At 30.8% G+C, this 11719-nt stretch overlaps 2 protein-coding genes across 2 annotated transcripts in view; both read right to left on the bottom strand.

The window, feature by feature from the left end:
• LOC125871526 (cryptochrome-1) overlaps window positions 1-11719 on the bottom strand; it is a 258924-nt gene that overhangs the window by 186923 nt on the left and 60282 nt on the right. The window lies entirely within an intron of this gene.
• On the bottom strand, window positions 995-4042 carry LOC125871539 (putative protein phosphatase 2C-like protein 44). The gene is made up of 5 exons (XM_049552161.1): window positions 3976-4042; window positions 3157-3459; window positions 1618-1876; window positions 1400-1524; window positions 995-1145 (listed from the first exon to the last, which is right to left on the bottom strand). Exons 1-5 carry the CDS (start codon window positions 4009-4011, stop codon window positions 1008-1010), a joined length of 861 nt encoding a protein of 286 aa, XP_049408118.1. The 5' UTR covers window positions 4012-4042; the 3' UTR covers window positions 995-1007.

The raw sequence follows: 11719 nt of genomic DNA, 5'->3' as shown, positions 1-11719 counted from the left end.
GGGAGAAGTGAGACACGATAGATTACACATGTGAACGGAGGACCATATATGTCCTAATGAAGAGGCGTGGGATGTTAGCGGTTATAGGTTTGAGGAAAGATAAAGGTAGATCGAGGAAGAATTGGAGAGATGTGATTAGATATGATATATACACTTTCAACTCATCGAGGACTTAGATAGGAGAGTATGGATATCGATGATTAGGCAGATGATTAGTAGGTAGTCGAGCATTTTCTCTCCCCAGTGGCAAGTAAGGTTCTACTTTGGAGCACCTATTAATCCCTTATTAATTTTATTATTGTTATACTAACATTATCCTATACTTCAATTTTACTATTACTGATGTTTCTTTTACTTTGGTTATATTTGCTATTTTTAGCTTTCAATATTTCCACCATAGCTTTTGTCTCTTGCAATTATTCCAAATCTTCTCAAAAAGTTTATCTCCTTGAGCCGGGAGTCTATCAGAAACAACCTCTCTACCCCACTCACAAATGTACTGGTAAGGTATGTGTTCACCTTACCATCTCGACACCCCATTTGTAGGACTATACTGAGCATGTTATTGTTGTTTAACCTTATGCTTCAAGGAGGTTTAAGGCCAAAAGCTTATTGGAATGAATATAAAAGTGGAAACAATATCCACAACAACAACTCAACACATTCAGGTCGACTATATGAATCTTCACTGCCCATATCTTAAGTCTGTTTCGTAAGAAAAATGAATATTCAATGAAAAACAGTATAAAGAGAAAAGTAATAATCTAGAAATTCTTTTTTCTTGACATTGCCAAAACTAGTTCTGAGATCCTAGCTTGAGCTTACAGAAGTATTGCTTGAAAAAAGCAAACTTTAATATGCTAAAAATATATCACTCCTAATATATAAATATAACTTCCCAGTTCTGTAAATGGGAAGCATTACTCATAAAGAGTATGTAAAGTTGATGAAATGTGTAGTTTCATTCACAAATGCTAGTAAGTTCTACACAAACTCTCATTTCTGCATCACTCAAATCTAATGATAAGGCAAGAAATATTGCTCTTGCTCATTCTATTTATCGCTTCTTTTGCTAAACATTCAGCAGCTTCTTGTGGATCTTCCAAATGCCTAATCAGGTTCACTGCCTCTTGCTGCTTCATGACCTGTCGAAAAATTTCTCGATCAGATATCAACAGTCGCCACAAAGGTTCGTTTTCTTTCTTTTTACACCGAAAGTATATTAGTTTTTCGAGTTCCATACATGAACTATCAGGTGTGTGGGCTACTATCGTTCAAGTAGGAAAAGGGAATAACTGATAGTTGTTCAGGTATAAAACTCGAAAAAACAAGATACTTTAGGTGTGTTTCTGACTATTAACTCTTTTTTATTTCTTGTAGTGTTGGATTTTGAGCTTACCTCCCATACGCCAGGGCTAGCTAGGATAACAAATTCAGTATCGCGATCAATTCTTTCTGAACCAACAACAAGTTCCGACCTTTTAGAAGGCTTATCAGCTCCAGCTTTAGGTGAGCGTTTGGCAGCTGATACAAACCAAAAAACAATAAACTCAGCTATATAGTTTTTTCTACATCAAAAGGAAATTTCACAAAGGATGATATATTATTATGTCATACCTGAGAAGAGCTTATGTGACCAATGTGGCTTTGTTGTTTGCTGTTGCTTTCTGTTAATTTCAAAAGCTTCGCCGTCTCTGCATACTACAGCTTTGTATTCACCCATCTTCGCGAGTACTAGCCTCTCGCCGTTGATGACTAATGCAGAAGCTGAACCCATTTTCCAGGTGCTTTCTAGTTTCTCTGTTTCCCTGACCTTAGCTTTTGCATGAACATGTGCCTTTTTCAATGTTTCTTTGCTTTTCTTCTTCATTTGTGACTGTACGAAAATAGGCGCAAAAAATGAGCTAAACACCTCCAACTATATGCCTACAACAACAATAACATACCCAGTCTGGGGAGGGTAGACTGTAGAGAGGTTGTTTCCGATAGACCCTCGGTTCAAGGAAAAGCATATCAAAGCAGATATCGAAGTACAAGAGACAATAGAAAGTAACAGAAATCGTAGGATGATAAAATATTATATGCCTTTTGGTTATACACTAAAAGAAACAGAAGATATTAGCCCAACAATCAAAATGACCTCTCATAGGTGATCATATTGATTATCATTGAGGGCTTTTTAAAATTTCCCAATGTTACTAACATACACACACAACAACATACATAACATAGGAGCTTACGGTTCCATTCTTGTTTTTGTCCTTTAAATTACGTAGATAGAAGAAAGTATTAAATATAGATCGATAAGGAGTAAGCGAGTGAGTGAGTCTGGCCAAATACTATATCAACAATATGGAGTAGACGAGTGAGTAAGTCTGGCACTCTGGCTAAATAAAATATACACGATAAGGAGTACGTGAGTCAGTCTGGCCTAATACGATATTATACGAGTGAGACCTGCACTATGAGCAAGCTGAGCGAAAAATGCTTCTTTTTCTGGCTTCACAATTTTGGAAAAGAGAATCAATTATGTGTATGTATAAACATATTGTAAATATCTACCAACATAGGTTGCATAGACTTTTAAATTTGTAACATCTTCATAACATACAAATGAAAACCTTGACTCAAGCTTAAACAAATAAAAACAATTTGAGATGAAACATTATGAGATTAAATAAACCCATCTTTATGTGTAAACCTTAATTCAAGACCAGATTTCTCGCACCTCGACTAGTTCCAAGTGATACTTGTTACCTCCTACCAACAACAAATACTAGGTAACTCTGTCCACCAAGGTAGGCTAGGACAGATGAGAAGAAATCACCTAGTGTTTTTTTTTGTCTCTGCTAGGATTTAAACTTGAGACATCATGATTCTTAACCTTTAAACACCCGAGACCTTATGATCACTACGTTACACCCTTGGATGCCTTAATTCAACCTTTAAACAGATAAAAAAACAATTTTGCAAGATAACAAAACTAAACAACACAAGAAAAAGGTGAACCTAGGAATCGTAAAAACATATTATTTTTCATGCTTTGTTTACCTAAATGACAAAATAAACAACGATCACATCTATGTTCATTGTTATCAAACAAAACACAAGAAAATTGTGAAACATAGTATCCTAAGATCATATTTTGTTAATTACCTCATTAAGATTGTTGTCAAACAAATGAGCCTGCAGGTACTTGGTAACTCCGCCCCCGATTCGAGTATCAAAAACACCACAAAACCACCACTCTTGTTCCTCAACTTGTTCCCTTTGCACCACCACTTTATCACACTCCACCTTGTTACTTTGAGGCGTTTGTGGCCTTGCTCCGTCGCGGCTTTCCTCCGCCACGTAATATCCATGAGTTATTGGCATCATCCATGGAAGCCTCTTCCCATTTCCTGATCTTTTCTTCTTGTTTCCTCCTTCTTTGCCAATAAACTTTTTCAGCCTAAGTTTCTATCAAAAATGAACAAAAAACTTAGAAATTGAAAAAACATCAAACCAAGTCAGAATTTTCACTAAGGAGATTCAAACATACGAAAAAGCTAAGGAAATTCAACATCTACTGTTTCAAATATACGAAAAAGCTAAGAGAATTCAACATCTATTGTTTCAAATATACGAAAAAGCTAAGGGAATTCAACATCTACTGTATATACGTAAAAAATAACAGATGAATGCACCTATAGACATGTGAATTTTCCCTAGTACTCTGAATTGTAACATATAACAATAATTTCAAACATTGTTACAACCTTGATAGATTTATGCTAGTTTAGGACTCTAACAATGGATTTAAAAAAAATTAAATTAGGGTAATTGAGTGCAATTTAGGTAAAACAATTAAAGATAAATCAAAATTCTCGATTTAGAAGTGATTACTTTTTGTTTTTGCTTCAAAAATTTATTGATAATTAAAGTATAAAAAAGATTAAACAAAATGTATATAGATTAACAAAAAAGAACATATACCTTGGCCATCTTGAGTTGAAAATCCTTAAAGCCCATGCTTTCACCTTTCAATTTTTATTTTTTGATAAATGAGGCACTTAACTTTGTTATTTGGGATGTTAATGAGATTTTATATAAACAACAAGATTTTGAGAATATAAAATGTTTAGAGAAAGACAGAATTTGTTTTTTTTTTTGGGAATAGAAATTTATTCTGTTTTGTTTTTGGTTCAAATATAGTGGTGTATATAGCTAGAGAGTTTAAAGACTTATAAATGCAATTTACTAAATATCAAATGATAATAATAATAGAAGAATGAAAGATGATTTTTTAAAGGTAGAAAATAAATCTTTACCACATTTAATAGTAAAAAAATTTGGGGTAAAATGGTGTTATTGTATCTAAAAATAAGTTAAGATTTATCTAATGACTATATCTATACTAAGCATGAGATGTTAACCTTAAAAAGAGGGTTGATAAATTATTAGAGCCAGTCATTTTTTATTTTTTTTATCAGCAATAAATAAAAATTAATTCTTGCAAATTATCTTAAATATTACATAATCTCAAGTCACCAGAGATGGAATCAATAATTTTCTTTAAAAAAAAAAACGTCTGAGATAAATATTTTTTTTTAAATATGATAAAGAAAATAGTATTTATTTTTATCAATTTAATTGATATGTGGATCATCGATTTACATGATATTAGCTGAATTTTCTTAAGGGGAAGGTTTGTCAAGGTTGCAATACATTCGGAAAATTAAATTACGATCCTGAAAAATAAGTAGTTTTGAATTTTTTTGATCATTTTATATTTATAGATTCAATTTTCATTTCAGAGATGGAATTTTATATAGAGATAAGACCTCGAACCAATCATTTATCTCAAGCCATATGAGAGGAAAACTTCTTATGTTTTTAGGGGCCTAGTAATCTTTATTTTAAACATATTCGGGGTGGGTTGATGAGTGCAAGATGAACAATTTTAATAGAGAAGATCACAAAAAATGTAGCTATTTGATTTCAATTCCAAGAGCGGCTTAAGAGATATCTAGATGATCAAAGATCAAACTAGCTTATGCAATTAAAGAGCATCACCACTTTCTCCGTCTTAAATTTTATCGACTACTTCAATTAAAATGTTGTTGGAAAGGAAGGAATAATAATTGAATTTTCACTTAGTTACCACCATTTATTTCATGGGCAAATTTAAGGTCCGAAATCGAAAGTAACGAATGATAAGTACCAAGTATAAAATACTACATGTACTAAGTTTTGTTTATTCATACATTATTGTATGAGTTTGGGATGATAAAATTTTTTTTCATCCATTTCAATTTGTTTGTCATGTTTTGATTTTTTTATGGAGTTTAAAAAAGTAAAGAATAGTTTTTATATCTTGTGATCATAAATTAACGATATGTAAAACAAATACTAAAATGTCCTTTCATCTTGTGGTATTAAAGGTGATATGTGAAAAAATAAAAATTAAAGAGTTGTCAAAAAATGAATTAAACATTCTATTTTTAATAGACTAAAAAGGAAAGTAAGACAAACAAATTGAAATGTAAATAACAGTTTCTAGAATTGTAAGAAAGATGAAATTTTCTATTGCACGGTCAATACCACTTTAAAAAGAAAGTAAAACTAAAACGAAAAACTGGACTATCTAAGAAATTATTCAAATTATTACCACTTGGTCTAATATAGAAAAACACAAGAAAGAAAAAACTACAACTTTCAGACATGGATATTCTTGACTTCACAGCTTTAAGGTTACATCTAACCCATTATTTTCATTATCATCATGAGGTATGTGTTGAATAGGAACATCCAACTGATCTATGAAAGGTCTTGTGATAGATTCAGGAGAAATTTCAGTTAGATTTGTATCGGTCGAATTTGAAACCCTGACTTGATTACTTCTTGTTGACATCAACGTTTGTTCCCCACGAGTTACATGCACGTGCCAGACTTGACGACGATGATATGATGATGGTTCTCGTGACACGTGTCTCTCATTTCTCAGAATTCTTGTATTTTGTGCTAGTATTGCAACTCTTGACTGTGATATTGAACTCGGTCTGTTTGAACGTTCTGCTATGTGTGGATGTGGTTGTAACCAACGATTGTATGATGGTGTTTCTTGTGGCACATGTCTATCATTTCTCAGTAATCTTGCATTTTGCGTTGGTAGTGCAAGTATTGATAGTGGTGTTAAATTCAGCCTGTTTGAACCTTCTGATATGTGAACTTGTGGTCGCAATTGAATTGGGTGAGATTGAACATGAATCATAAATTCATGATAAGTGAAAATGATTCGGTAACATATATGGCATAGGAACAATCTAGGGTTGGAACTCGACATTCTAAGAAGAAAAAGAGAAAACAATGTCAAACACATAAATATTCAAAATCAAGCCAAATTTGGGACTTTTTCTTAGAAATTTAGCTTACCTATCTGACTTATCCAATATCAGAAGTAAGACTCTGAATTATTCACATAAAAAATCGTCAGATGCATTAGTTTAAAAAATGCTCTAAAAAAAATTCTAAATAGAGATTGAGTTTACCTGTTTGATCTCTTCAGAAAGCGTCGATGACTTGAATGATGCACGTCAATTCTACGGATTGTGAGAAGAATTTATAGGCAGTGAGACTCTCACTTGCAAGTGGATATGGTCGCACTTAATGTGTAGTTTGACTGACTAAAATAATGCAATTGATGTTAAATGATAAATCCAAAAATAAAAATCTAAACAATTAGTTGTTTTTCTATTTAGAGAATTATTTTACCCTTTTCAATAAATTTCTAATACAATTTAATAAAAGTGGTCAAGAAAAATTATATAGAATCTTTAAGAATAAAAAATATTAGTGGGATAAATAATTTATATAGCATTTATTATATTTTGCTTTTTTTCTTTTTTCTTTTTCTTTCTAGCTAATGCTAACTAATGTTGTACCAAAATTNAAGACGTCCCTTGTAATCGGTTGACTTCTTGCCAAAAAGAATGTAGAAACCTGGGATGATGATACGTTTTATTTTTCTTTTTTCTTTTTCTTTCTAGCTAATGCTAACTAATGTTGTACCAAAATTACATTATTAATGTTATTAAATAATTAGACTTTAATTTAGATATAAAAAACAAAATTTAAAATTATTACGATCGGTCTTTTATTTATTTTTCTGTAAAAAAAATTATAAATCTTGAAGTAGAGTTATAAACTCTTTCATTTTGATTGAACGGAATTTGCATCTTAGAATTAGAATTAAATACTATAATAGTATTATAGACACTCCTTTATTTTTGGAAAATAATTATTATAACAATATTATTACGGTCAGTTTTTTATTTTTCTTCTGTAAAAAGAAAATTGTAAATCTTGGAGATAAGTTAAAAACTATTTCATTTTGACTGAATTGAATTTACATTTTAAAACTAGATTTAAATATTATAAAAGTATTATAGTCACTCTTTTATTTTCGAAAATTAATTATCATTACAATATTATTATGACTAGTCTTTTATTTTCTTTCTGTGGCGAGAAAATTTTAAATCTTGAAAATAACTTATAGTCAGTCTTTTATTTTCTTTCAGAAAGAGAAAATTATTTATGATTTTAACGCTAATCTCAAACACTTAAACTTTTTTGTAAGTTTCATATTCCAACTATATGTTATTTACCTATTTAAATTATCATTCCCCTTCCCCTTGTAATAAAACACACCGTGATGATTAGTTAGTTTCTTGTCCATGCTCCATTTTAGTTTTTAAAAAGAGTGTCAGGTGACACTCTTAGGGGTCGTTTGGTGTGAGAGATAATACCAAATAGTCCCGGGATTAAATTATAGTACCGCTTATTTTGTTGTTTGGTTGGCAAGTTCGGGATAACTTATCCCTCTCTTTGGGTGGTATAGTAATTGTAATAAACTCAAAAATAACCAAGGAAACTTCTGTAGTATTACAATTGCTAACTGGAATTACAAGAAAAACAACAACTGCTAAGGAAGAACAGTTAAGAAGGAGAAGAAGAAAGAGATGAGATACAAAAGAAGATAAAGGATGAGAAGATAGTCAACTTTACACCAAAAATAGCTTCCTTACTGTGCCTATTCACTGCTACTTATATCAACTCACACTCCTTGCAATATTTCCCTGGACCACTTGCAATTCACGTGCTTGTCGTCAGAGCTTGACCATGAAATCTGCCAACCTTTTGGAGGGAATTGACACGCGCTTGCTTCTTCTAGGTTGAGTAATAGTCTTGTCCACTGTGGCTGCCAGGTTGTCCTCCATGTCACCATTTGTGTTCATAACAATAATCCCGGGATAAAATAGGTAAATGACAAAAATGTCTCTTTCAACCCTTTTGTTATATCACTTTTTACATTAATGAAGGGCATTTTTGTAAACAAATAAATTGTTCTTAAAATTTATTATTTTGAATACAACAAACCAAACACTCAATAAAAAATAATTCCAACACAACTTATCCCATCATAACTAATCCCAACATAACTTATCCCATCATAACTCATTTTCAAACCAAACGACCCCCTGGGCTAATTTTAGTATAAATTATAGGAACCACATAAGTACTAAATAACATCCTATCCCTTCTAGTTTTTATTTATCAAAAATCTCTTAAAAATGATGTTTGTGAGATACATAGCGTTGTGCACGGGATACATTAGGTTTGATACATTCCACATAGCGGGATACATAGCGTTGTGCACATGTTACATTAGGTTTGATACATTCCACATAGCGGGATACATAGCGTTGTGCACGGGATACATAGCATTTGATACATTCCACATAGCGGTATACATACCGTTGTGCACGGGATACATGCGGGATACATAGGTAAATAAGGGATTTTTGAAATTTTTGAAATAAGTAGGGATAAATGGATATTAAGGTAAGTAAAGGAGTGTAGTTAAGTAATTTGTCCTTTAATTATCCATCCAAACTAATTAGGATGCTAATTAATGATTTTAATTAATTACTCTTTTGTTTCAATTTATATGATATAATTTAAATTTCAAGAGTCAAACAAAAAATATTTGACTGCAATTTATTGATATGTTTTTAAAATATTTTAAATTATTAATTTTTGTGACTTATAATATTTTTTTATATAATTTCTAAATATGTACATTATTATTTAAAAAATCTTACAGATTATACGTTTGAATATATGTCAAAGTAAAAAAGTTTGACTCTTGAAATTTGAAATTTGTCATTTAAATTGAAACAAAGTGAATGGTAATTTTAATTAATGTGTAAAGGTTGAGAGATTTAAAAACATTTTTGGGGTTTATTTACTTTAAGTCGCGTCTGCCCCGCCGTGGCGGCACTCACCCCGCTACAGCGGCCCCGCCCAGGCGGCAGAAATCCCGCCTCAGCGGCTTGAATGGAAGCAATGAACAAAATTAATAATTCCAAGACCCCATTCCACCACACACCTTCAACCAACGACACTTAGAAACTACCTGTTCACGCTAAGATCAGTTTCGGGAGTTCTACTCACCCGAATTCAATTCCGTAAAGTCGTACGGGTTCCTTAACGTCTTAGCTATCTATTCATGTGATCGAATTCATAATTAGATCACCTAATTGCTACCAAATTTCCCTAGACCTCACAGACTCCGATTTCGTCCAAATTTGGACTAGATTGGAAAATCTCAAGTTACTACGAAAAAGTTTTTCGACCTAAAATTTTTCCCCATTGGATTTTCTATAACGACGGGAACAGAAACAAAGTGAATGGTAATTTTAATTAATGTGTAAAGGTTAAGAGAGATTTAAAAACATTAAAATTATGATTCTAAAATAAAAATTAAATGAATAAAAGTACTCAGCCTTGATCCCCCCCCCCCCCCCCCCCCCCNNNCCTTCCCACCAATTAACCTTCAATTTTCATTTAAAATTTTTATTTTGGAAAAACAAATTTAAAGTTCTAGAAATTTTATAAATCATACGTAAAGAAAGTTGACATAATTTGACGTTAGTTTTACATTAGAAGTTGACGATTTTACTTAAGAGATGAAATAACTTAGAAATCAATTTGACATTAAAAAAAAAAGAATTTATACAATGGTGAATCATAATAATCAAGTATGCATCAACGACCTTCATTTATAATTTAGGAATAAATCTTTCATAAAAAGATAAATGCATGTAATGATGCAAATCACATGTAATTTATCATACATATAAACATGCACAAATACATTTAGTACGTCAAATATTCTAGGCCAAACACATATACAACCCCTTTAACTTGTCCACATTTTTCATTTTGGCACTTTATTTTAGCCTTGTTCTATTTTAACCCTTGAACTCCATTTTATATGTTCCATTTTAACACGAAATACTATTTTTATGATTTATTTATTTTTATATATATTCTTCAATTGCAACTTCTTATTTTAAATTGACATGTGTCATTTAATTTTAGTTAAAAAATTAAAAATTAACAAAAAATAATTCTTTTTAAAAAATAATAATTTCTTTTTAAGAGTGTTATGTATTTTTGTGTGAAAAATAACCGACGAAATTGTGTTGATTTTCTTTCTTTAAAATCACTGACAACCTAACAAAGTAAGTCGAGTTTTAACATTGTTTAGTAGTGTTATTAGCAATGAACAAGAGTCTTTTTTTAGTAGTGTTATTAACTAAGTCAGTCGAGTCTTTTTGAAGATGGGTTTTTTTATTCGTATTGATTTATATTAAAAATTAAAAGTGAGTATTTGCGTTAAATTTAGAGAGCCTAGATGATAAGAAAAAATAAATTAGTGTTATTTAATTTGATTGAATATTTAAGAAAGAAAATCAAAGAACTTTCGTCAATTTATTTTCATGCAAAAATACAGAGAAATATCAAAAAATAATATTATTGTTTGAAAATTTTTATGTTCGTTCGCGAATGTTTAATTTTTTTAATTAACAGGCACACATCTATTTTTTTAAAATAAGAAATTGCAACTGAAGAACATAAATAAAAACAAATCATAAAAATTAGTATAAGTGTTTAAATGGTACATAAAAAATGGAGTTTAAGGGTTAAAATGAAACAAGGCTAAGTTGGAATGCCAAAATGAAAAATGAGGGCAAATTTGAGGGGCTGTATATGTGTTTGGCCAATATTCTACTATGCCATACATCCTTGCATATTATATAGTTTACTAAGCGAACATTAGTCTATCCATAGAGAAACAAACAACGTGGTCAGGCTTCCAATGAGAAAACAAGTTTGAACTTTTAGTGTAATGATAACATTTTTTTAAACTAAAATTACTTTGTATTATGAGTTTAAATTCCAAATGTAACATTCTTATATTTTTAAATCCATTTACTCAATTCATCCGCGCATTTCAAATCGTATAATCAACTACAATCTTTCGTTACTATATGCTTTCAAGCTCGTGACTCTCAAAATCATGAGATATACTGCAAATGTAACATCCTTGTATTTTGAAATCCCTTTACTCATGATTCACCCGCTCACTTTAAACCGCATATTCAACTACAATCTTTCGTTATTATATGCTTTCAAGCTTGTAACTCTCAAAATCATAAGATATACTATATTTTTTTAAATAAGCTATTTACTCACAATCAAAAAGATAAATGAACTTTCATTGGTTCCTAATTATGGACTTTTGCACATGAAAATACAACAAAATTGAAATATTTAAATGGTCATTTAAGAAGAAAATTAACAAAAACATTAAATCAATAATTTGATATAA

The sequence above is a fragment of the Solanum stenotomum genome, chromosome 7 (genome assembly GCF_019186545.1).
Source record: "Solanum stenotomum isolate F172 chromosome 7, ASM1918654v1, whole genome shotgun sequence".
NCBI lineage: Eukaryota > Viridiplantae > Streptophyta > Magnoliopsida > Solanales > Solanaceae > Solanum > Solanum stenotomum.
The sequence above is the reverse complement of the archived record's forward strand: the minus strand, read 5'-3'. Positions and strand labels throughout refer to the sequence as shown.